General features: G+C 45.8%; 1 protein-coding gene across 4 annotated transcripts in view; it reads left to right on the top strand.

Annotated features, from left to right (window-relative positions):
* paip2b (poly(A) binding protein interacting protein 2B) overlaps positions 1-24,306 on the top strand; it is a 104,092-nt gene that overhangs the window by 25,504 nt on the left and 54,282 nt on the right. For 2 of the 4 annotated variants that reach the window (XM_070861083.1, XM_070861068.1), the window contains exons 2-3: positions 11,496-11,549; positions 11,955-12,110. In XM_070861083.1, the coding sequence (XP_070717184.1) occupies positions 11,547-11,549; positions 11,955-12,110 (159 nt within the window). In that variant the 5' untranslated portion in view covers positions 11,496-11,546. Of the gene's footprint in view, positions 1-6,302; positions 6,384-11,495; positions 11,550-11,954; positions 12,111-24,306 lie in introns of those variants that run through there. The other 2 variants (XM_070861075.1, XM_070861088.1) reach the window with 2 other exon arrangements.

A 24,306-nucleotide genomic window follows, 5' to 3' on the forward strand; every position in this document is an offset into this window, starting at 1 on the left:
CTCTCCTTTATTTCCTTGGTTATCCCTTCTCTTACCGCCCTTCTTTTTCACTAGAATATATTTTTGTTGAGCACTATGGAAGAGCTCCTTAAAAGTCCTCCATTGTTCCTCAATTGTGCCACCGTTTAGTCTGTGTTTCCAGTCTACTTTAGCCAACTCTGCCCTTATCCCACTAGTCTCCTTTGTTTAAGCATAGTATGCTCGTTTGAGACACTACTTCCTCACCCTCCATCTGTATTACAAATTCAACCATACTGTGATCACTCATTCCGAGAGGATCTTTTACCAGGAGATCGTTTATTATTCCTGTCTCTTTACACAGGCCCAGATCTAAGATAGCTTGCTCTCTTGTAGGTTCTGTAACATACTGTTCTAAGAAACAATCCCGTATGCATTCTATGAATTCCTCCTCCAGGCTACCCCGTGCGATTTGAGTTGACCAATCGATATGTAGGGTAAAACACCCCATGATTACTGCCGTTCCTTTTTCACATGCCTCCATTATTTCCTTGATTATTGCCTGCCCCACCGTGAAGTTATTATTTGGGGGCCTATAAACTACGCCCACCAGTGACTTTTTCCCCTTACTATCTCTAATCTCCACCCACAATGATTCAACATTTTGTTCATTAGAGCCAATATCGTCTCTCACAACTGCTCTGATATCATCCTTTATTAACAGAGCTACCCCACCTCCTTTCCCTTCTTGTCTATCTTTCCGAATCATCAGATACCCCTGTATGTTTAATTTCCAGTCTTGGCCACCCTGCAACCACGTTTCTGTAATGGCCACCAAATCATACCCATTTGTAATGATTTGTGCCGTCAACTCATTATTTTATTTCGAATGCTGCGTGCGCTTAGGTAGAGTGTTTTAATACTAGTTTTTAATCCATGATTTTTAGTTTTGACCCCTCCTGCAGCCCCTTTACATTCAGTGGCCCTTTTTGTTTTTTGCCTTGGGTTTCTCTGCCCTCCACTTTTACTCATCTCATTTCTGTCTTTTGCTTTAGTCTCCTTTTTGTTTCCCTCTGTCTCCCTGCATTGGTTCCCATCCCCCTGCCATATTAGTTTAACTCCTCCCCAACAGCACTAGCAAACACTCCCCCCTAGGACATTGGTTCCGGTCCTGCCTTGGTGCAGACCGTCTGGTTTGTACTGGTCCCACCTCCCCCAGAACCGGTTCCAATGCCCTAGGAATTTGAATCCCTCCCTGCTGCACCATTGCTTAAGCCACGTATTCATCTGAGCTATCCTACGATTCCTACTCTGACTGCGTGGCACTGGTAGCAATCCCTAGATTACTACTTTTGAGGTCCTACGTTTTAATTTAGCACCTAGCTCCTTAAATTCGTCTCGTAGGACCTCATCCCTTTTTTTTTTAAACCTATAAGCGGTTAGAAGTTATGCTACAACTATACAGAGCCCTAGTTGGACCACACCTGGAGTACTGTGTTCAGTTCTGGGTACCACACATTAGGAAGGATATATTGGCCTTGGAGGGAGTGCAGCATAGATTTACCAGAATGATACCTGGACGCCAAGGATTAAATTCTGAGAAGATATTACACAAACTAGGCTTGTATTCTCTGGAATTTAGGTTGAGGGGAAGCTACAGCACAGGGTCACTTTCATACTAATAACTGAAAGAAAAATGCTACAGACTAACCTAAGCAGTTCCAGAAGCAACAGATCAGAACAAACCTCTGTAGTCCTACCACGTTAATTTGTTTTCAAAATTTTCAAGATATTAAGGGGAACTGATAGGGTAGATAGAGAGAAACTATTCCTGCTGGATGGGGGAGTCTCGGGCTAGGGAGCAGCATCTAAAAATTAGAGCCAGGCCTTTCAGGAGTGAAGTTAGGAAACGCACAAAAGGGTGGTAGAAGTTTGGAACTCTTCCACAAATGTCAGTTGTTAGTTTTAAATCTGAGATGGATAGATATTTGTTAACCAAAGGTATTCCGGGATATGGGGCGAAGGTGGCTATATGGAGTTAGATCACAGATCAGCTATGGTCTCATTGAATGGAGGAACAGGCTTGTGGGGCTGAATGGCCTACTCCTGTTCCTAGGTTCCTTGGAATGTGCTGGGCCAGGAAGTTGTAGATTGTGATATACAGTTATTTTGCTGCTCGGCTCACTTTTGGGCTGCTAGTTCGATCCTCCAAGGCCAATATGTCCCACGAAGAGGGTGCCACTCCATGATGAGGATGCCATTACTGTGGAGATGAAGCTTTCTTCACAAGGACTGTGTGGTGGTCACTCTTTCCAATACTACTATGCATGAAGTCAGGTAGGTTGGTTGTTTTTTTGTTTGAGATGTGGATGATGGGCTGCCTTGGAAAGGTATAGCCTTTGTGCCGATGATGTTCCCAGAGTGACGTTGGGTAGGGAATTCCAGGATTGTGACCCAGTGACAATGAATGAATACCAATATATGTCCGTCAGGAAGGATGGTGTGTGATTTGGAGGAGATGGTGTTCCCACAACATTGCTGCTGCTGTTCTGGGTGGTAGAAATTGCAGGGGAGTGACCTGTTGTCAAAGTAACCTTGGGCTGCTGCAGTGCATCCTGTAGATTGTACATACTGCAGCTACAGTGGGAAACATAGAAACATAGAAAATAGGTGCAGGAGTAGGCCATTCAATATGATCATGGCTGATCATTCGCCTCAGTACCCCTTATCCTGCTTTCTCTCCATACCCCTTGATCCCTTTAGCCGTAAGGGCCATATCTAACTCCCTCTTGAATATATCCAACAATATGGACATTGAATCTAGTGGCAGGGGCACTAATCAAGTGAACTCCCTTGTTCTGGATGGTGTCGTGCTTCTTGAGCATTTAGCAGCTGCACCCATCCAAACAAGTGGTGAGTATTACATTATATTCCTGACTTGTAGATGGTGGAGAGGCTTTGAGGGGTCTGGAGATGAGCTTGTTGCAGAGTACTTGGTATCTGTCCTGTTTTTGTAGTTTCACTGTTGACATGGCTGGTCCTATTCATCTATTGCTCTGATGACTCCCAGGATGTTGTTGATGGCGGACTAGGCAATGCTCGTGCCATTTGGAGGTGAAAGGAAGGTGGCTTGGCTTTTTCTTGTTCGAGGTGGTATTACGTGGTATGTATGTGGCGTAAATGTTACCTGCTACTTGTTGACCCAAGTCCTTTTGTAGGTTGGTATGGACTGCGTCACTGAGAAGTTTTGAATAGAACTAAACGTTGGAATTGTCAGTGAACGGCCCCACTCTTGACCTTATGCTGGAGGATAGTTTATTGATGAAGCAGTTGAAGCTGGTTTGGCCTCGCTCTTCCCTGGGGACTCGTAGGGCCCAAGTTTCCACATGATTTGCGCCTGATTTTTAGGAGCAACTGGTGGAGAACGGCCGATCTTAGAATTCGCAATTCTCCACATTTTTTTTTCTGCAGTTCTAGTCAGGTAGAACAGTTCTACTTTGGAACAGAATTTTTTCTTCAAAAGGGGGCGTGTCCGGCCACTGACGCCTGATTTGAAAGTTTCCACAGTGAAAATGTACTCCAAACTAAAGTAGAATGGAACAAGTGAAGATTTTTGTACAACTGAAAAAACTGTTCTACACATTAAAAAATCAGGCGCAGGTTACAAATCAGGCGTCCAGAACGAAGGGAACTCATTAAATTCTACAATCAATCCTTATTTATACTTCTACAAATATTATACAAATAAATCCAACCTGAATAAACATTTATAAGCAAAGAAAAGATTAAATAAACCATCTTCCTACCTGTGTGAAAGTGCTTCAGCCAGGAAGAATGGTGCAGCAAGCCTCATAAAACGAGGGAGCCGACCGAACGCAGGCAGGGGAGAGGAGAGAGCCGACCGAACGTTGGGGGGGGGGGGGGAAGGGAAGGGAGCCGACGAACGTGGGGGGGAGCGTGAGAGGGAGGGAAGGAAGGGAGCCGACGAACGCGGGGGGGTGGAGGGAAGGGAGCCGACGAACGGGGGAGGGGGGGGAGGGAAGGGAGCCGACGAACGCGGGAGGGGGGGTGGAGGGAAGGGAGCCGACGAACGTGGGGGGGGAGGGAAGGGATCCGACGAACGCGGGAGGGGGGGGGAGGAGGGAAGGGAGCCGACGAACGCGGAAGGGAAAGAGCCGACTGAACGCGGGCGGGTGGGTGGGAGGGAGCCGACCGAACGCGGGGGTGGGGGGGTAGGGAAGGGAGCCGACCGAACGCGGGCGGGGGGGGGAGGGGGGAGGGGAGGGGAGGGAAGGGAGCCGACCGAACGTGGGGGGGAGGGAAGGGAGCCGACCGAACGTGGGGGAGGGGGAAGGGAGCCGACCGAACGTGGGCGGGGGGGGGGGGGGGGGTGGGGGGAATGGAGCCGTTCCAGACGGCTGGCGGGAAAGAGAGAAGGCTGCAGGAAGCCTCAAATTGAGGAGCCATTTCCCGACGGCAAAATGGGGAGGTCGTCGGGAAACGGCTGCCTCAACTTTCTGAGGCTTCCTGCCCCCTTCTCACTGCTACAAGAAGCCTATGTGCTGATGGCAATGTACTTTTATTAAAAAATTTTAAAAAACTAAACAGCTACAAAGAACTACAAAAATGGCCGAGTGCCAATGTTTTTTTCACACTGAGCATGCGCGAAAGCTCCAACGCGCACGTGCAGCGTTGCCGGCAGGAAAAAAAAACTAATTTAAATAGTACCCGCCCCCTCCCACTTACAAAATCGGCGCGAGTGTAGGCTCCGCCCCCCTGGGTGCCGCGCCAAGCAGACGAGCTGCAAAGCGCTCCAGAATCGCTCTTTTTTCCGCCGCCGTTTTAGGCGCGAAAAACGGGCGCCCCTCCGAGCTTGTGGAAACTTGGGCCCATAGTGATGTCCTTGGCCTTCAACTATCGCCATCTTCCTATATGTCAGTTATGAAACTTGGCATTAGAGGATTTCCGTTGACCCAAATTGACTTCAGTTTTGTTCAGGCTCCTTGTGCCAAACTTCGAGTGCCAAACTTCGAGTGCTGCCTTGATGCTGCTGTTGCCTCTCCCCTGGCATTCAATACTTGTGTTCACATTTGGAGCAAAGCTTGTGAAGAGGTCTGGAGCCAGTGGTTCTGGAGGAACCTGAACTGAACATCGGTGAGCAATAAAAAGAAAGACTTGCATTTCTATAGCGCCACTCACAATCCCTGGATGTCCTAAAGTGCTTTACAGCCAATGAAGTACTCTTTGAAATGTAGTCACTGTTGTAATGTAGGAAACGCGGCAGCCAGTTTGCGCATAGCAAGCTCCCACAAAAAGCAATGTGATAATGACTAGATATTCTGTTTTGTTAATATAATAAATATTGGTCAGGACACCAGAGGTAACTCCCTTGCTCTTTGAAATACTGTAGTGCCATCGGGTCTTTTGCGTCCACCTGAGGGGGCAGACAAGGTCTCAGGTTAATAACTTCTGGCTCCGAGGCGAGGGTCCTACCCACTGAGCCATGGCTGACACAAGTTATTGCTAAGTAGGTGTCGCTTGATGACACTATCAATACTTCTTTCTATTACTTCAGTGATTGGGAGGATGCTGCTAATGTGGTAATTGGCTGAATTAGATTTGTCCTTTTTTGTTTGTTACATGGACATATCTGTCAGGTTGGTCTCATAGCTGTACTGGAATAGCTTGGACAAGGGAACAGCTAGCTTTGGTACACTGGTCTTCAGCACTGCTGCTGGAATGTAGTCTTTGTCGACATTGAAGTCCCCACCCAGAGTACCATACTGGAACTAATGTGCTGCTAAGTCAACAAACACAGTAATATGATCAAACTGGCAGAATGTTGTTGATCTGAGGGACCCCCTCGTGGACCCCGAAGGTCTAGTGAATGCTAGTTTGAAAGTCAGTGTTCTAACTCGGTCATGAAAACACAATTTTATCTTGCAGCTTAGGCCGCTGTTTTATCTTTTCCGTTGAGCAGTTTGTGGCAGAAAGTCCCATTTTGTTATGAAAAAGAAAAAAATAAACTATGAAGTAGTTGTGTGATGGTCTGTCTGTATCTTTTCTGTCTCCAATAACTTGCAGATATTGCTCAGATATAAAAGGAAATGAAAGCTCGTGTATCTTGGATGTGACGTCTGGCTTTGAAATCTCTCCCTGGTCGTTTTTTATTTTTTGATCTTTGTCCTTTCAATCTTGGCCAGTGTACTGCTAATACTTGCTTATTTACACGTTAGGCTGTGTGTAGGGGAGGGGGTGGGGGAAGTTGTAGGTGTCAAATGACCAGTGGTGGCGTCATAGTAAGCAGCTAAAAAAGCTCCGTCTCTAGAAGGCTTCCATTTGGATTTTGCATGGCTGTTGTGAAACATGACTGACGATTTATTTCTTAAATTCAATTACACTTAATTCAACTTTCATCTTGATGGGTAAGGATCTGTAAGAAGACCAGTGTTGAACAATGTGTTTGCCTATCTAGTTTGTCACAAAGTTTGTTTGTCTGTGTTCCTGCTCCAGGCTGAGTGATCCAGTTTTTTTTAATAGACTGCCCTAGCCAGGTGGCGATTACGTCATGTTTTTGCTGTATAGAGTTTCTGGGATTTTGGGCCATTGACATTTTGCAGGTTGAGCAAGTCTTTAGGTTTCACCTGGTTCCAAAATTCTGAGAGGGAGAGGAGGGTGGACTAGGTAAATGATCAGAGGAACGCTCGCACCTTATGGAAATCTGTTACGAACAGTGCATTGTGGCCTGTTGCTTTTCTTCAGCCAGTTTTGATGACGTTATATGCATTCTTAATAACCTAAAAAATCTAGCTTGCGAATGTTAACTGGGCCCAAATCCTAAATTTAATATCCAACTCAGACTTTTGCTATGTTGCTGCAATATGCAGTGTAGGAGGCAGTTGGATTTCAAGTGGATTTTATAGTTGAGAAATGGTTGTGCAGCAGTTTTAAAAAAAAAAAATCTCTTGCCACGTCTACTCTGGCTAAAAGCAGGCAGGTGATCTATTCTCGGGTCCCCATAACCAGCTGTGAGGTACTCTGGAGTCAGGAGTAGATGAGCTTGATTTCTGTTTTTTTCCTTTTATGTTGTTCATTCTTCTCATTCCTGTAAGAAAGCAGCTGGCCTTTGCTGCGTGTCTTTGGATGCAGATTTGTAATCCCAATTCCTCATGCAATAAGCTTATACTCTGAGCTGTAATATTCAGGGTGAATGGCATGCCTTGGGCCATTGCTGCCGACAGGAGAGGATTTAAAAAATAATAAGTTACCCTTGAGTTGCTCACACTGCTTAATAGCCATATTAAGATCACCATTGGCAGCCTAGGAGAAAATTATGGTATGGAGAGACCTAACAGTGATGGGGGTGGTGTGCCTCTTCTGATTTTTACATGATTTAACAAGCCACAGTTCTTTGGGGTAGAATGAGGGTCCTTAATGTGTCTAAACACATATTCAGACATTGAAGAGCTTCTATGCAGTGGGTAAACCACTAAGCAGACTCAGAAAAAAAGAGAGACTTTCATTTATGTAACTTCTTTCACGATCACCGAATGTCCCAAACCACTTTACAGCCAATGTGTTGAAGTGTAGTCGCTGTTGTAATGTAGGAAACAGGGCAGCCAATTGCACACCGCAAACTCCCACAAACAGGAATGTGATGTTGACCAGATAATCTGTTTTAGTAATATTGATTGAGGGATAAATATTGGCCAGGGCATAGGGGATAACTCCCCTGCTCCTCTTCAAAATAATGCCTGGGATCTTTTACTTCCACCTGAGATTGAAGACAGGGCCTCAGTTTAACGTCTTCTCTGAAAGACGGCACCTACGACAGTGCAGTGGATCCCTCAGTATTGCACTGGAGTGTCAGCCTAGATTTTTTGGGCACATTTTTCTGGAGTGGGACTTGAACCCACAACCTCTGACTCAGGCGAGGGTGCTACCCACTGAGCCACAGCTGACACTCTCAGCCAGGGTCTCGATGGGTACTGCTGCAGTTGCACTTTGTCCCCAGACTGGAAGGGAATGGGAGAGGAGGGAGGAGAGAAGCAAGCGAGGTGGTATCATTGCTCTCCAGCGCTCCATGTTTGAAATGTATGTGGGTGCCAGATTTGAGAAAAGGAGATCTGACTTGTCTGTGATGGCCCCAATGTTACCAAATGTGTGATTTTTGACGTGCTGTCACCTGCTGACCAGACTTGAGTAAATGAACAGAGATTGCTGTTCATGGAATTTTGGAGAGAAATTGAAGGAGGGAAACATATTAAAAAGTACATCGAATTCTACAGCACAAAAGCAGGCCATTCAACACAACAGGTCTATCTGTTTATGCTCCACACAAACCTCTTCCTATCTTACTTCATCTCTTGCCCCATCAATTATTCCTTTCTCCCTCATGCACTTATTGAGCTCCCCCTTAAATGCATCCGCTATTCGCCTCAACCATAAGAACATAAAAAATAGGAGTAGGCCAAACGGCCCCTCGAGCCTGCTCTGCCATTTAATAAGATTATGGTTGATCTGATCATGGACTCGGCTCTACTACTGTGTGGTAGCGGGTTCCACATTCTCACCAGTCTTGAGTAAAGAAGTTAAGTTAAACATGATACAATATGTAAGGGATTGAAAACTTTAGCAGTGATTATTTATCTGGGAATATTTGAGAAATCTAGGAGAGTCTGTGAGTTCACATTATACAAAATCCATTGAGAAATTATCCCTGATGCGAATGGCTTTTCTCTTGCCCATATTTAGTAAGGGGTCATGTTAACAATTCTACAGATCTTTAGGGTTAACTGTGAAGAATATGAGCTGCTGGGCCTGAAAATCAAATCACTTGGGCTGAATGGCCTGTTTCTGTGCTGTAAGTTCTATGTAAAATGCTGCACTATCTTTATACTATTCGGAGGTGACCTAAAGCCAACAAGATGCTGAGTGGCCAGAATTGCAGTGAGGGGCAATGGCATCAATTTTATCAAAGGGCCAGGCATCTGAATGTTGATACTAGGAGCCTTTGGATGGGCATACACGAAAATACGTCTCGCCACTGAATAATTCTGCTATTAGCTGCGAACTGTGCCAAGTATTAGAGGGGAAAAGCAACCCTGTGGTGCAGAACCTAACGTAATATACATTAATGATTTAGATGAAGGAATTGAGTGTAATATCTCCAAGTTTGCAGATGACACTAAACTGGGTGGCGGTGTGAGCTGTGAGGAGGATGCTAAAAGGCTGCAGGGTGACTTGGACAGATTAGGTGAGTGGGCAAATGTATGGCAGATGCAGTATAATGTGGATAAATGCCCACTTTGGGGGCAAAACACGAAGGCAGAATGTTATCTGAATGGCGGCAGATTAGGAAAGGGGGAGGTGCAACGACACCTGGGTGTCATGGTTCATCAGTCATTGAAAGTTGGCATGCAGGTACAACAGGCGGTGAAGAAGGCAAATGGTATGTTGGCCTTCATAGCTAGGGGATTTGAGTATAGGAGCAGGGGGGTCTTACTGCAGTTGTACAGGACCTTGGTGAGGCCTCACCTGGAATATTGTCTTCAGTTTTGGTCGTCTCATCTGAGGAAGGACGTTCTTGCTATTGAGGGAGTGCAACGAAGGTTCACCAGACTAATTTCCGGGATGGCAGGACTGACATATGAGGAGAGACTGGATCGACTGGGCCTGTATTCACTGTAATTTAGAAGGATGAGAGGGGATCTCATAGAAACATATAAAATTCTGATGGGACTGGACAGGTTAGATGCGGGTGGAATGTTCCCAATGATGGGGAAGTCCAGAACCAGGGGACACAGTCTTAGGATAAGGGGTAGGCCATTTAGGACTGAGATGAGGAGAAATTTCTTCACTGAGATTTGTTAACCTGTGGAATTCCCTACCGCAGAGAGTTGTTGATGCCAGTTCATTGGATATATTTAAGAGGGAGTTAGATTTGGCCCTTAAGGCTAAAGGGATCAAGGGGTATGGAGAGAAAGCAGGAAAGGGAATGATCAGCAATGATCTTATTGAATGTTGGTGCAGGCTCGAGGGGCCGAATGGCCTACTCCTGCACCTATTTTCTATGTAATCCTCTGAGCTGTGTTAAGTTTTGATGGGGCAGCATTGTATAATGCTTGCATAAGTGAAGTCCACACGCGAGAAAGAGTGAACTTTGCACCAACTTTTGAAAGTTTTTTTTGTTCTTGCAATGTTGGCGACACAGGCAAGGCCACATTTATTGCCCATTCCTAGTTGCCCCAGGAATATGGGGATGGGCCGCCTTGAATTGCTGCAGTCCTGTTTCCTCAAATGTTGGTAGTGAATTACAAGATTTTGATTCAGAGACAAATAAGGTAATATATTTCCAAATCAGGATGGGGTATCATTTGGGGGTGATGGTGCTCCCATGATACTTATGAATTTTAAATTTCAGTTGATCCATTTGAAGTTTGGCGTTGTGCTGTCTGTTTGGAGGCTCTCTGCTGGTCAGTATTTTAAGTCGTTCCAAGTTGCTGAAAATTCAAATTATTCGGCATGGATTTCATTTTCCACCAAGTGAACAGACTATGTGACTGACTTCTCAAGCTGCCCCGTGTGGGTCTGCACCTCCATGGATTTGCTTATTGGTCTGGTGATAGAGCGTCACCATCCTGGACACAGGTAGAGCCGGGCCAGGCTGTCTCGGTAGCTGAGGCTAGGGGCTCGAGCCTGTCTCCATAACAGAGGCCTTCTCTGTGGTCTTGCAGTGCTGCCAAAACAAGCTTGGTGATTTGCTCCTGTGCATTGTGTAGTGTGCACTGCAGCCACAGTGCACCAGTGGGGGTAGATATTGAGTCCTGTGGCAGGAGTGTGATCGGGTGAACTGCACTGTCCTGGATGGTGTTTTGGCTGCTGCACCCATCCATGAGTGGTCAGCATTCAGTTGCACTCCATAAAGTCGTCATAGCTGCGCTGTATTTTAGTATAATTCTAGTATCTAGATGCATAAATTGTTTTCTTAAAGAAGGCTCCCTCCTTTTAGACATTTTTCTTGCACGCCTTGCTCTCGGGCATCCATCAGTGCCATTGTGAATCCAGATGTTCGGAGGTGGGCGAGAGTAACCTGGAGGTGACTCCACTTGGTGGCACAGCTTAGATCCAGAAATCATAGACACAAACTATCATCTCATCATTCGAACTTTTTTGAAGTATTTTAATACTGCTCCTTTCTCCTTTGCATAGAGGAAGCAAATAATTGCCCATCTATATGATTTCAGTACATGTTGGGGTGGGACAGTAGTAGATAACGGCTGCATTTGGAATGGGGTATAGAGAAGAAAGCTGAGAGAAATTTCCTAAGGACTACAGTCTGTAGTGACTTCTTCCTTTTTCCTAGTGCTTAATAAGTCTGGATAGGTCAATAATTTAAATACATATATATTTTTAAAAAGCAGCCATTGTACCTTGGTGTGCTGCTCGGTCTGATACCCTGATTTTTCTCATGGTAGTGTTTGTGTCTTGTCTGCTTTTCGATGGCCCAGCCCTTACATTTGTTTCTTTACCTCTAGTGACTACCCTGGAACAACTTTCTCTTCTGATCATTTCAACAGCTGAGGAAAATGGTGAGTTTATCAGAAGAGTTGTGAGCCTAATCACATCTGTCCCTGCACCGTGTTGCTGGGGAAGTATGGGGTCAGGTCACACAGGTGTGCAGTATTACAACACGCCCATCTAGAAAATTTGTCTGTGAAAGGGTCGCATGTGTGCAGCTCGACCTTTAAAAGTGTGCTCTAGTGTCCGTTTAGGTTTTGTGTCCCAATCCTATGATTAGCCTTTCTTGCTTGCTGCTATCCTACTACATTTTGGGACGTACCCAATATCAGCCTGCACTAGGTGCTGAATGTTTTGGTGTCTGATGACTCGATCTTGTTCTACTTTCATAATATGCAGTATTGGATTTAGGGTATTTCTGAACCAGATGTTCCTCATCCTTAACCAGTCCATATCTCCTGTGTTCTGTATTTCAGACTGATTCCTTAGACATGAAGGCGCCTAATATGACAAACACAACGTCGGGCTCTGGGGCACAGGAGGTTATAGTATCCAATGGGCACACTGAAAGTGAGCCTAATCCTTTTGCTGAGTACATGTGGATGGAACATGAAGAAGAATACAACAGACAGGTAAGAGTTCACCGTAAACTGAATTAAAATTTTACTGAACTGGATACAGAAATGGCCTCTCGTATATGGGGTTGATCCCTTTTAATAGCTAGGGTTGGAAAAACTATTCCACGAATATTTTCCTCCTTGTTTTCTTCCTCCACCATAATCTTTTGAGAAAGTTATGTGAAAGACCCTAAGTTTTAACAGACCACGGTTGACTAGAATTGGAGAAAAGGTAATTGAGAAGTAAGGGTTAGTTGATGGCAAGTCTGAGTTTCAAAAACTTGGAGCTGGCCAGAGGAGAGGAATAGTATTGAGAAAGAAAGAGCGTTTGTGACAACGGCTGATCAAATGAAAACCTAATACTGAATTTTCACACACTAAGTACTCGAAAGTCCTCAGGGATAGCAAGATGGCCTGTTATTTTTTTTAAGATGCAGCCCAAGTCTCTGCAAGTACTGCCAAGAGTGACTCATATTCTGACGGTTTCGCTGCACAGCCTGTTTCATCACCACGAAAAAAAAGTGACCCAACTCAAACAATATGGAGAATTGCAGAGCACAGAATTGATGTGAAAATTCTTGAGTTCACAAAAGCACGCCCAACTGCAACTTTTTTTTCCCCCTGCCAACTACAGTTACCTTTTACTTTTTTAGATTCTTGTCAACAAAGAGGAGACTCATAATCAGCAAACTTGCAGCATGCCTAACGTAGTAAACTTCGCAAGGCGCTTTGCAGCGGAGAGACTGGCACTGTTGTCGAAGAAAAGGCATGGTCATAAAAAGGTTTTTTTGAGGAAGAAAATAGCAAGATTCAGATAACCGAATCCGTGGTGTGAAAGAACAGTGTGCGACAGACCCTGTATAGTCAGCAGGTAGAGAAACCTTAGTGGGGTGACTATATAGAATCACACAGCACAGATGGAGGCCTTTTGTGCCGGCTCTTTGAACGAACTATCCAATTTGTTTCCCCTGCTCTTTCCTTATAGTCCTGCAAAATGTTTCCTTTTCAAGTATTTATCCAATTCTCTTTTGAAAGTTACTGTTAAATCTGCTTCCACCACCTTTCGGGCAGGTTATAACATGCTGCGTGGAAAATAAAAAAATCTCATCTCCCCTTTGAACTCTTTCCAATGGCTTGACATCTTTCCTAAGTGTGGCGCCCTGAATTGGATACAATACTCCAACTAAGGCCTAACCAGTGATTTATAAAAGTTTAGCATAACTTCCTTTGTACTCTCTAGTTATAAAGCCAAGGATCCTGTATGCTTTTTTAAAAGCCTTATCAACATGTCCTGCCACTTTTTTTAAACAATTTTTTTCTGGCCTTCCTTTCGTCATCATCCGCTTCCCTCTGCCCCCACAAAACCACCAAATGCGCTACAGAAATGGCCCATAGAATTAGTTGTTGTTGACTTAACTGGGAAATGCTGAAGAACAGTAAAATGCATGTTTTTGGGATTAGACTGCAATATGAACTTTGCTTCCCTCGTGAGAGGTCGGGGGGGGGGAAAGAATCTGGCAAAATGTTTACCTCAGAATTACTCAATAAAATTGGCAATGTGTTATCTGCTGTACAGTTTTTTGTGTTCCAATACACCAGCATCTACCAAGAATCGAGATATAAAGTACTCTGGATCTTGTATACATAAAGGTTCAGAGTATATTTTGCCTCGAATCTTAGTTTGTGTTGAAGCTGGTCAGACTAGTTTTAATATGAAGTCTTCTTTTAACTCGCACGGCCAGTAAAATCAGGGACACTCATGTCTCTGTGAGTTGACCTGTCTTGTTTTCAGCTCGTACTCTGTGATCTAAAACAGTGTTACAGTAATAAATCTACTCAAACATTAAAAATAATTTTGAAATATTTAACAGCTTTACACTAATAAATGTATCGATGCTTGCCCTAACATTCCTATCGAAATCAACTTTTTTTCCCCTTCCCTCGTAATGTATTCCCTATTCTTTACCTGTCCATTTATTTTAACTTTATTCTCTTATTCAAAGTTTTAACTTTTTTCCAAAGCCCTTTTTTCATTAGCTGAAAACAAAAAGCTAAGGATGAAATCAAAGGAGACCGAGGAATCTTGGTAGACTCAGCGCTTGAGAAGCTCAACCAATGCAAAAATAACAATCAACAAAGCTGATTGAATGTTGAACCATGGTTAAAACAGCATCATTTGTTTAAATTCTCGATTCGGTCTTTATTAAACTCTTCAGTGCCCTGATCAGACTTGCCTTGAGTACTGTGTCCTCTTCTGGCTGCCGAGGAACAAAGGAGGCATTCAGGCACTGGAGGCAACGTCGAGGAGAGCCACCAGGCCGATGCCAAGTGTAAAAAGTCTGCGTTGTGAGGAAATTCTAGAGAAACTTGGACCTTTAGCTTGGAAAGGAAATGCCTGGAGGGTGATTGTACAGAGGGAATGGAAAAGGCACATCTAGAATATTAACTTAAATTAAATTGCGACAGTGGGACAAAAGGACTTGGGTTCAAAGGTAAACTTAAGACTGGTATTAGGAAGTTCTTCAGAGTGATCCACACATGAAATGGACTCCCAGATGGCCTGGGCCCTGGGGCAGCACGGGCCAGCCCACATTGCGATATGTGTGCGCACTAGGCCTGTGCAATAGAGCTGGTCTCCAGTCGTTTTGGGTAATTCTTGCCACTGGACCAAGACCTCGCTTTGTCAAGCCCGTGTGGTGACTGGTGTGCAACGGTCACCACACGTTAAAAAAAATCCACGCACAGGCATCTTCCACCCTTCAGAGATGTAGTTCGGGACCTGGACTATTAGGTCCTTCATTGAAACAACTGTGAATTCATCCCTTTTTGACGTGGAAGCAAGTCATCCTCGTTTCGAGGGACTACTTATGATGATGAGTGGAGGAAAAAAATCCTGAAATTATAAAAGGCAGGGGTTCTCAACCGGGGGTCCGCCAAGGAGTTCAAGGTTATGGGGAGCGAGCAGGGAAGTGGAGTTGAGGCCAAGATCAGATCAGCCATGATCTTATTGAGTGGCGGAGCAGGCTCGAGGGGCCAAATGGTGGTCTCCTGCTCCTATTTCTTATGTTCTTATGCCAGAGAATGGCTGGTTTCTCGGAGCAGTTCAGCAGCCTGTGGGTCAGTGTCGAATAGGCTGGGGAGGGGGGCAGACAGAGGAACAGTGCATGCTTGGCTGAGGTGCGAGAATCCCTGGCTGCTCCGGGGCGGCTAACTTGCTTCACTGGCGTGAGTGCTAGTTATCGAGTCCGGGTCCCAACCCCAGCTTGGTAAACCTCTGAAACCGTTACCAGGAGGCTCTGCTCGGCAGTGCAGCCGTACCTTGGCCTATCTGGAGGTGCAGCGTTTCCAGAACTTTCCGTTGCCATTAAAGGCCGATAACTAAATGTGTGACTGGAACTCAGAACCACCCTGCCACAAACTGGGGCAAACTGTTCCCTATCAAAAGGGAGTTAGATATGGCCCTTAAGGCTAAAGGGATCAAGGGGTATGGAGAGAAAGCAGGAATAGGGTACTGAGGTTGAATGATCAGCCATGATCTTATTGAATGGTGGTGCAGGCTCGAAGGGCTGAATAGCCTACTCCTGCACCTAATTTCTATGTTAACTCCCCCAGCCCTCCCCTACAAGTTATATACAGAAAAAATACTTCAGTTGTGTTAGAAGGGGGTCTGCAGAATTGTTAGTTCATTAAGAAATCTGATGATTATCTCTCTGAAAAGCAATTGTTTTATCCCAAGTTTTGAGAGGAAATTTTCAAAGTTTTGTTTGTTTAACCTTTTTATGAAGTAGCTCAAGATTTCTGGAATTACTTCAGTACCTTGCTTTTTCCTGCTTGCTTGCTTAAATAACGATCCATAAATGTCAGCTTGACTCAGTTGATAGCACACGTCTCTGTCAGAAAGTTGTGGGCTCGAGTCCAACTCCAGTACTTCTGCATATAATCTAGGCTGTCACTTCACTGCAGTATTGAAGGAGTGCTGCATTGTTAGAGGCCCCATCTTTTGGGTGAATTAGTAAATGATAAAAAATTAGCCTGTTTCAGGTGGATGTAAAAGATTCCATGATACTTTTAAAAAAAGAGCAGTCCTGGCCAACAGTCATTTCCTCAACTAGCACTGCCAAAAACAGATTAACTTGCCACTGATCTCTCATTGTGTGTAGGACCTTGCTTTGTGCCAATTGACTGCAGAGTTTGCCCAACAAGTAAAATTGTCTGCCTTTTGAAAAGTTAATTGTGAAAGATTAGAATAAGGTGGGGCACTTTATTTTTAAATCAGAACGGAAGGTTATAATTGTGATGGAGAATTCAATCTGCATAGGATAAATTGGGGAGATTATAGTCGAAACTAGTACATGGTGTCGTATGTGGCGAATTGAGACGGGTACAGTCCTTTGATGTTGACAAACAATGTGATGATGATGCACCCTAAAGCAGTGGACAACAGAAGCTGCCACTAAAAAACGAAGGTATACAGAAAACATACTTCTGTTGTGTTACAGGGGGTCTGCAGAATTGCTAGTTCATTAAGAAATCTCTCTGAAAATCAGTTGTTTTAAACTTGCCTTGGAGGCGCTACAACGAAGGTTCACTAACTAGATTGATTTCTGGGATGAGAGATAGTGTAGAATGGGCTTAAATTCTCTGGACTTTAGAAGAATGAGAGATGATCTCATTGAAACATAGAAACATAGAAAATAGGTGCAGGAGTAGGCCATTCGGCCCTTCTAGCCTGTACCGCCATTCAATGAGTTCATGGCTGAACATGCAACTTCAGTACCCATTCCTGCTTTCTCACCATACCCCTTGATTCCCCTAGTAGTAAGGACTTCATCTAACTCCTTTTTGAATATATTCAGTGAACTGGCCTCAACAACTTTCTGTGGTAGAGAATTCCACAGGTTCACCACACTCTGGGTGAAGAAATTCCTCCTCATCTTGGTCCTAAATGGCTTACCCATTATCCTTAGATTGTGTCCCCTGGTTCTGGACTTCCCCAACATTGGGAACATTCTTCCTGCATCTAACCTGTCTAACCCCATCAGAATTTTAAACGTTTCTATGAGGTCCCCTCTCATTCTTCTGAACTCCAGTGAATACAAGCCCAGTTGATCCAGTCTTTCTTCATAGGTCAGTCCCGCCATCCCGGGAATCAGTCTGGTGAACCTTCGCTGCACTCCCTCAATAGCAAGAATGTCCTTCCTCAGGTTAGGAGACCAAAACTGTACACAATACTCCAGGTGTGGCCTCACCAAGGCCCTGTACAACTGTAGTAACACCTCTCTGCCCCTGTACTCAAATCCCCTCGCTATGAAGGCCAACATGCCATTTGCTTTCTTAACCGCCTGCTGTACCTGCATGCCAACCTTCAATGACTGATGTACCATGACACCCAGGTCTCTTTGCACCTCCCCTTTTCCTAATCTGTCACCATTCAGATAATAGTCTGTTTCTCTGTTTTTACTACCAAAGTGGATAACCTCACATTTATCCACATTATACTTCATCTGCCATGCATTTGCCCACTCACCTAACCTATCCAAGTCGCTCTGCAGCCTAATAGCATCCTCCTCGCAGTTCACACTGCCACCCAACTTAGTGTCATCCGCAAATTTGGAGATACTACATTTAATCCCCTCGTCTAAATCATTAATGTACAGTGTAAACAGCTGGGGCCCCAGCACAGAACCTTGCGGTACCCCACTAGTCACTGCCTGCCATTCTGAAAAGTCCCCATTTACTCCTACTCTTTGCTTCCTGTCTGACAACCAGTTCTCAATCCATGTCAGCACACTACCCCCAATCCCATGTGCTTTAACTTTGCACATTAATCTCTTGTGTGGGACCTTGAAAGTCCAAATATACCACATCAACTGGTTCTCCCTTGTCCACTCTACTGGAAACATCCTCAAAAAATTCCAGAAGATTTGTCAAGCATGATTTCCCTTTCACAAATCCATGCTGACTTGGACCTATCATATCACCTCTTTCCAAATGCACTGCTATGACATCCTTAATAATTGATTCCATTATTTTACCCACTACTGAGGTCAGGCTGACCGGTCTATAATTCCCTGTTTTCTCTCTCCCTCCTTTTTTAAAAAGTGGGGTTACATTGGCTACCCTCCACTCCATAGGAACTGATCCAGAGTCAATGGAATGTTGGAAAATGACTGTCAATGCATCCACTATTTCCAAGGCCACTTCCTTAAGAAACATACAAGATTCTGAAGGGGATTGACAAGGTAGATGCCGAGAGGTTGTTTCCCCTGGCTGGAGTGTCTAGAACTAGGGGGCACAGTCTTGGGAGCAAGCTCGAGGGACCGTATGGCTTATTCCTGCTTCTATTTCTTATGTTCTTATTAAAAATTAATGAACAAACTGGAGATCTTAAATTACAATCAAATGTTACTGGTTTTGTTTGTAACCATGCCATAACAGTAAAATTCAAACCATTCATAACCACTCCATGACAGCAAAAAAAGCTTGCTGATGAGCGATGCAACACAGCTAAGGAGGCACCTGTGAATTAATAAATTAATCGAGCACCTGCCACTATTAAATTCAAAGAATGCGGACACCAACAAATTTTAAAAAGCTGCAAGCACCAGCAAATAAAATTTCATCATTATCATAGGCAGTCCCTCGAAACGAGGATGACTTGCTTCCACGCCAAAAAAGGATGAGTTCGTCGGTGTTTCAATGAAGGACCTAATATTCCAGGTCCTGAACTATATCCTGAAGGGTGGAAGATGCCTGTGCGTAGATTTTTTTTGATGTGTGGTGGTCGTTGCACACCAGCCACAACATGGGCTTGACAGAGCTAGGTCTTGGTCCAGTGGCAAGGGTTATCCAAGACGACTGGAGACCTGCTCTGCTGCACGGACCTAGTGCGCACACATATCGCAGTGTGGGCACTATAAAATTTATAGAGTAGCAGGTGCTGGTACATTTTTAATTTGTGCTCTGGATATGCTGGCTGGAGAAGAACTTGGAGGGGGAGGATCCAGTTGTCATGGTACACGTAGGTACCAATGGCATAGGTAGGACTAAGAAAGAGGTTCTGCTGAGAGTTTGAGCAGCTAGGGACTAAATTGAAAAGCAGGCCACAAAGCTAATAATCTCTGGATTATTACCTGAGCCACGAGCAAATTGACATAGGGTCAGCAGAATCAGGGAGATGAATGTGTGGCTCAGAGGTTGGTGTGGGAGAAGTGGGTTTCGATTCGTGGGGCACTGGCACCAATACTCGGGGAAAGAGCGAACTGTTCCGTGGGGACGAACTACACCTGAACTATGCTGGGACCAGAGTTCTAGCGAATCGAATAACAAGGGAGGTAGCTAGGGCTTTAAACTAAATAAGGGAGGGGAGGAGGGAGAGGAGAGGGAATGTCCCAGTGGAGAGAAATCTAGAATGCTACAGAGAAAAGAAAAGGAAGCAATGCAGGAAAGTGATTCTGGTAAGGATAACCAGATTATGTCAGGAAGGGACAGAGCAGACAATCAAAAGAGTGCACTAACAAATAGGGTCCAGGTAAGAAAAAAATAGCTAAGACAAATAGTACAAAAAAGTTAAGATGTCTAATAATGTTAAAAAGACAAATCTAAAAGCATTGCATCTGAATGCATGAAGCATTCGTAATAAAGTAGATGAATTAACAGCGCAAATAGATGTAAACGTATACGATATATTACGGAGACATGGTTGCAGGGTGATCAGGGTTGGGAACGGAATATCCAAGGATATTCGATATTTAGGAAGAACAGGCAAAAAGGAAGAGGGGGTGGTATGGTGTTGTTCGTAAAGGATGAAATCAGAGCAATCGTGAGAAAGGATATTGGCTGAGAAAATCAAGATGTAGTAGAATCAATCTGGGTAGAGCTAAGGAGCACCAAGGGGCAGAAAAAATTGGTGGGAGTTGTCTATAGACATCCAAACAGTAGTGGTAATGTAGGGGACTGCATCAAACAGGAAATTAAAGATACATGTAACAAGGGTACTACAGTAATCGTCGGTGACTTTAATCTACATATAGACTGGCCAAACCAAATTAGTAATCATTCTGTGGAGGATGAATTCCTGGAGTGTGTACTTGATGGGCTTTTTAGACCAGTATGTTGAGGAGCCTACTAGGGAATAGGCTATTCTAGATTGGGTATTGTACAATGAGAAGGGGTTAATTAATAGTCGTCTTTTGCGAAGAGTGACCCTAACATTATTAGGGAAGAGTGACCCTAACATGATTGAATTCTTTATTAAGCTAGAAAGTGAAGTAGTCCAATCTGAAACTAGGGTCCTAAATCTAAACAAAGTAAACTACTAAAGTATGAAGAATGAATTGGCTATGATAGATTGGGAAGATTCATTAACAGGCATGACAGTGGATAGGCAATGGCTAATATTTAAGGAACGAATGCATGAATTCCAACAGTTATACATTCCTTTTGATGCAAAAACACAAAAGGAAAAGTCGCCTAACCATGGCTAACAAAAGAAATTAAGGATAGTATTAGATCCAAAGAAAAGTCATACAAAGTTGGCAGAGCAAGTAGCAAGCCTGAGGATTGGGAGCAATTTAGAATGAAGCAAAAAAGGACCAAGAGATTGATTAAGAGGGGAGAAATGGAGTATGAGAGTAAACTTGTAAGGAACATTAAAAACCGACTGCAAAAGTTTCTACAAGTACGTAAAAAGAAAAAGATTAGTGAAGACAAATGTAGGTCCTTTACAGTCAGAAATGGGAGAATTTATAATGGGGGAATTTATAATGGGAATAGGGAAATGGCAGAACAATTAAATAAATACTTCGGTTTTGTCTTCACGGAAGAGTACACAAATAACATAAGAACATAAGAAATAGGAGCAGGAGTAGGCCATATGGCCCCTCGAGCCTGCTCCACCATTCAGTAAGATCATGGCCGATCTGATCATGGACTCCGCTCCACTTCCCTGCCCACTCCCCTTATCCCCTTATCGTTTAAGAAACTGTCTATTTCTGTCTTAAATTTATTCAATGTCCCAGCTGCCACAGCTCTCTGAGGTAGCAAATTCCACAGATTTACAACCCTCAGAAATTCCTCCTCATCAAGGCGGCCCCTTATTCTAAGATCATGCCCTTTAATTCTAGTCTCTCCCATCAGTGGAAATATCCTCTCTGCATCCACCTTGTCAAGCCCCCTCATAATCTTATATGTTTCGATAAGATCACCTCTCATTCTTCTGAATTTCAGTGAGCAGAGGCCCAACCTACTCGATCTTTCCTCATAAGTCAACCCCCTCATCTCCGGAATCAACCTAGTGAACCTCCTCTGAACTGCCTCCATCTACCTCCAAAGCAAGTATATCCTTTCTTAAATATAGAAACCAAAACTGCACGCGGTATTCCAGGTGTAGCCTCACCAATATCCTGTATAGCTGCAGCAAGACTTCCCTGCTTTTATACTCCATCCCCTTTGCAATAAAGGCCAAGCTTCCATTGGCTTTCCTTATCACTTGCTGTACTGCATACTATCCTTTTGTGATTCATGCACAAGTACCCCCAGGTCCCGCTGTACTGCAGCACTTTGCAATCTTTCTCCATTTAAATAATAACTTGTTCTTTGATTTTTTCCTGCCAAAGTGCATGACCTCACACTTTCCAACATTATACTCCATCTGCCAAATTTTTGTCTGCTCACTTAGCCTGTCTATGTCCTTTTGCAGATTTTTTGTGTCCTCCTCACACATTGCTTTTCCTCCCATCTTTGTATCGTCAGCAAACTTGTCTACGTTACACTCAGTTCCTGCTTCCAAGTCGTTAATATAGATTGTAAATAGTTGGGGTCCCAGCAGTGATCCCTGTTACTGGTTGCCAAACAGAGAATGAACCATTTACCCTGACTCTCTGTTTTTTGTTAGTTAGCCAATCCTCAATCCATGCGGATATATTGCCCCCAACTCCGGGAACTTTTATCTTGTGCCGTAACCTTTTATGTGGCACGTTATGTGAATAGGTGGGGCCCAAGCAGAAATGCTAGGGAACCAAGGGTCTAGTGAGCAAGATGAATTAAAGGAAATTATTATTTGTAAGAAAATAGTGCTGGAGAAACTCATGGGACTAAAAGCTGATAAATCCCCAGGGCCTGATGATCTGCATCCCAGAGGACTAAAAACGGTAACCATGGAAATCGTGGATGCATTGGTTCTCATCTTCCAAAATTCTATAGGTTATGGAACAGTTCCTGCAGATTGGAGGGTGGCAAATGTAACCCCATTATTTAAAAAAGGAGGGAGAACGACAGACCAGTTAGCCTAACATCAGTAGTAAGCAAAATGCTAGAGTCTATTATAAAGGATGTGATAACGGGACATTTAGAAAATATCAACGGGATTAGACAAAGTCAACATGGATTTATGAAAGGAAAATCATGTTTGACAAACCTACTAGAGTTTTTTGAGGATGCACCTGATAGAATATATAAGGGAGAACCAGTCGATGTAGTGTATTTGGATTTTCAGAAGGCCTTTGATAAAGTCCCACATAAGGGGCCCAAGTTTCGAGCCGCGCCTAGAACGGCGCAGTCCCGACCTGGACGCCCGTTTTTCGCGCCACAAAGTGCGCCTAAAAAAAAAACCTCCGTATTCTCCACCACCCTGCAGGTCCTCTGGCCCTCGGCGCAGCGCAGCAGGGGTTGTAGGGGGCGGAGCCAGGTCCCTGCGCTGAAAACAGTGCCGGGACCTCTGCACATGCGCACTACAGTGGGCACGCAAGTGCAGTAGCTCCAGGCGCCCAAAACTGTGTGGGAGGGGCCCGAAGCACGCAGCCCCTAGCCCTGGCTGAATGGCCTCACTGGGGCTGCGTGAATAAGGCTCCTCCCACGGCCAGCTCCTGCTTCCTCCCGACCTGACTCGACTCCCGCCCCCGGACCGGACCAGACCCGACTCCCGCCCCCCACTGGCCCCCGGACCGGATCCGACACCCGCTCCCCCCCCGACCCGGACCAGACCCGACACCCGCTCACCCCCGCCTCCGGACTGGATCCGACCTGACCTCCCTCCCCCTGACCTGACCTGACCTCCCTCTTCCTCCCTTCCCCCCCGACCCGAACCGAACCGACCTCCCTCCCACCACCCCCCCGACCCGACCCAACGCCACCTACCTGTAAATCTGGTGCTGGGGACGGGCCCTGCCCGAAGTCTCGGGCCCGGCACGTTCAGCCTCCGTCCCCCTTCTCCTTCCCTCCCTCCCCCCCCCCCCCAATCTCCTTCTCTTCCCCCCCCTCCCCCCAGTCTCCTTCTCTTTCCCCCCCCCCCCCCCCAGTCTCCTTCTCTTCCCCCCCCCCCCCCCAGTCTCCTTCTCTTCCCCCCCCCCCCCAGTCTCCTTCTCTTCCCCCCCCCCCCCCAGTCTCCTTCTCTTCCCCCCCCCCCCCCCAGTCTCCTTCTCTTCCCCCGCCCCCCCCCCCAGTCTCCTTCTCTTCCACCCCCCCCCAGTCTCCTTCTCTTCCACCCCCCCCCCCCCAGTCTCCTTCTCTTCCACCCCCCCCCCCCCCCCAGTCTCCTTCTCTTCCACCCCCCCCCCCCCCAGTCTCCTTCTCTTCCACCCCCCCCCCCCAGTCTCCTTCTCTTCCACCCCCCCCCCCCAGTCTCCTTCTCTTCCACCCCCCCCCCAGTCTCCTTCTCTTCCACCCCCCCCAGTCTCCTTCTCTTCCACCCACCCCCCCAGTCTCCTTCTCTTCCACCCCCCCCCCCAGTCTCCTTCTCTTCCACCCCCCCCCCCCCAGTCTCCTTCTCTTCCACCCCTCCCCCCAGTCTCCTTCTCTTCCACCCCCCCCCCCCAGTCTCCTTCTCTTCCACCGCCCCCCCCAGTCTCCTTCTCTTCCACCGCCCCCCCCAGTCTCCTTCTCTTCCACCCCCCCCCCCCAGTCTCCTTCTCTTCCACCCCCCCCCCCCAGTCTCCTTCTCTTCCACCCCCCCCCAGTCTCCTTCTCTTCCACCCCCCCCCCCAGTCTCCTTCTCTTCCACCCCCCCCCCCAGTCTCCTTCTCTTCCACCCCCCCCCCCCCCAGTCTCCTTCTCTTCCACCCCCCCCCCCCAGTCTCCTTCTCTTCCACCCCCCCCCCCGTCTCCTTCTCTTCCACCCCCCCCCAGTCTCCTTCTCTTCCACCCCCCCCCAGTCTCCTTCTCTTCCACCCCCCCCCCCAGTCTTCTTCTCTTCCACCCCCCCCCAGTCTCCTTC

Source organism: Pristiophorus japonicus, chromosome 2 (assembly GCF_044704955.1).
Source record: "Pristiophorus japonicus isolate sPriJap1 chromosome 2, sPriJap1.hap1, whole genome shotgun sequence".
Taxonomy (NCBI): Eukaryota; Metazoa; Chordata; class Chondrichthyes; family Pristiophoridae; genus Pristiophorus; species Pristiophorus japonicus.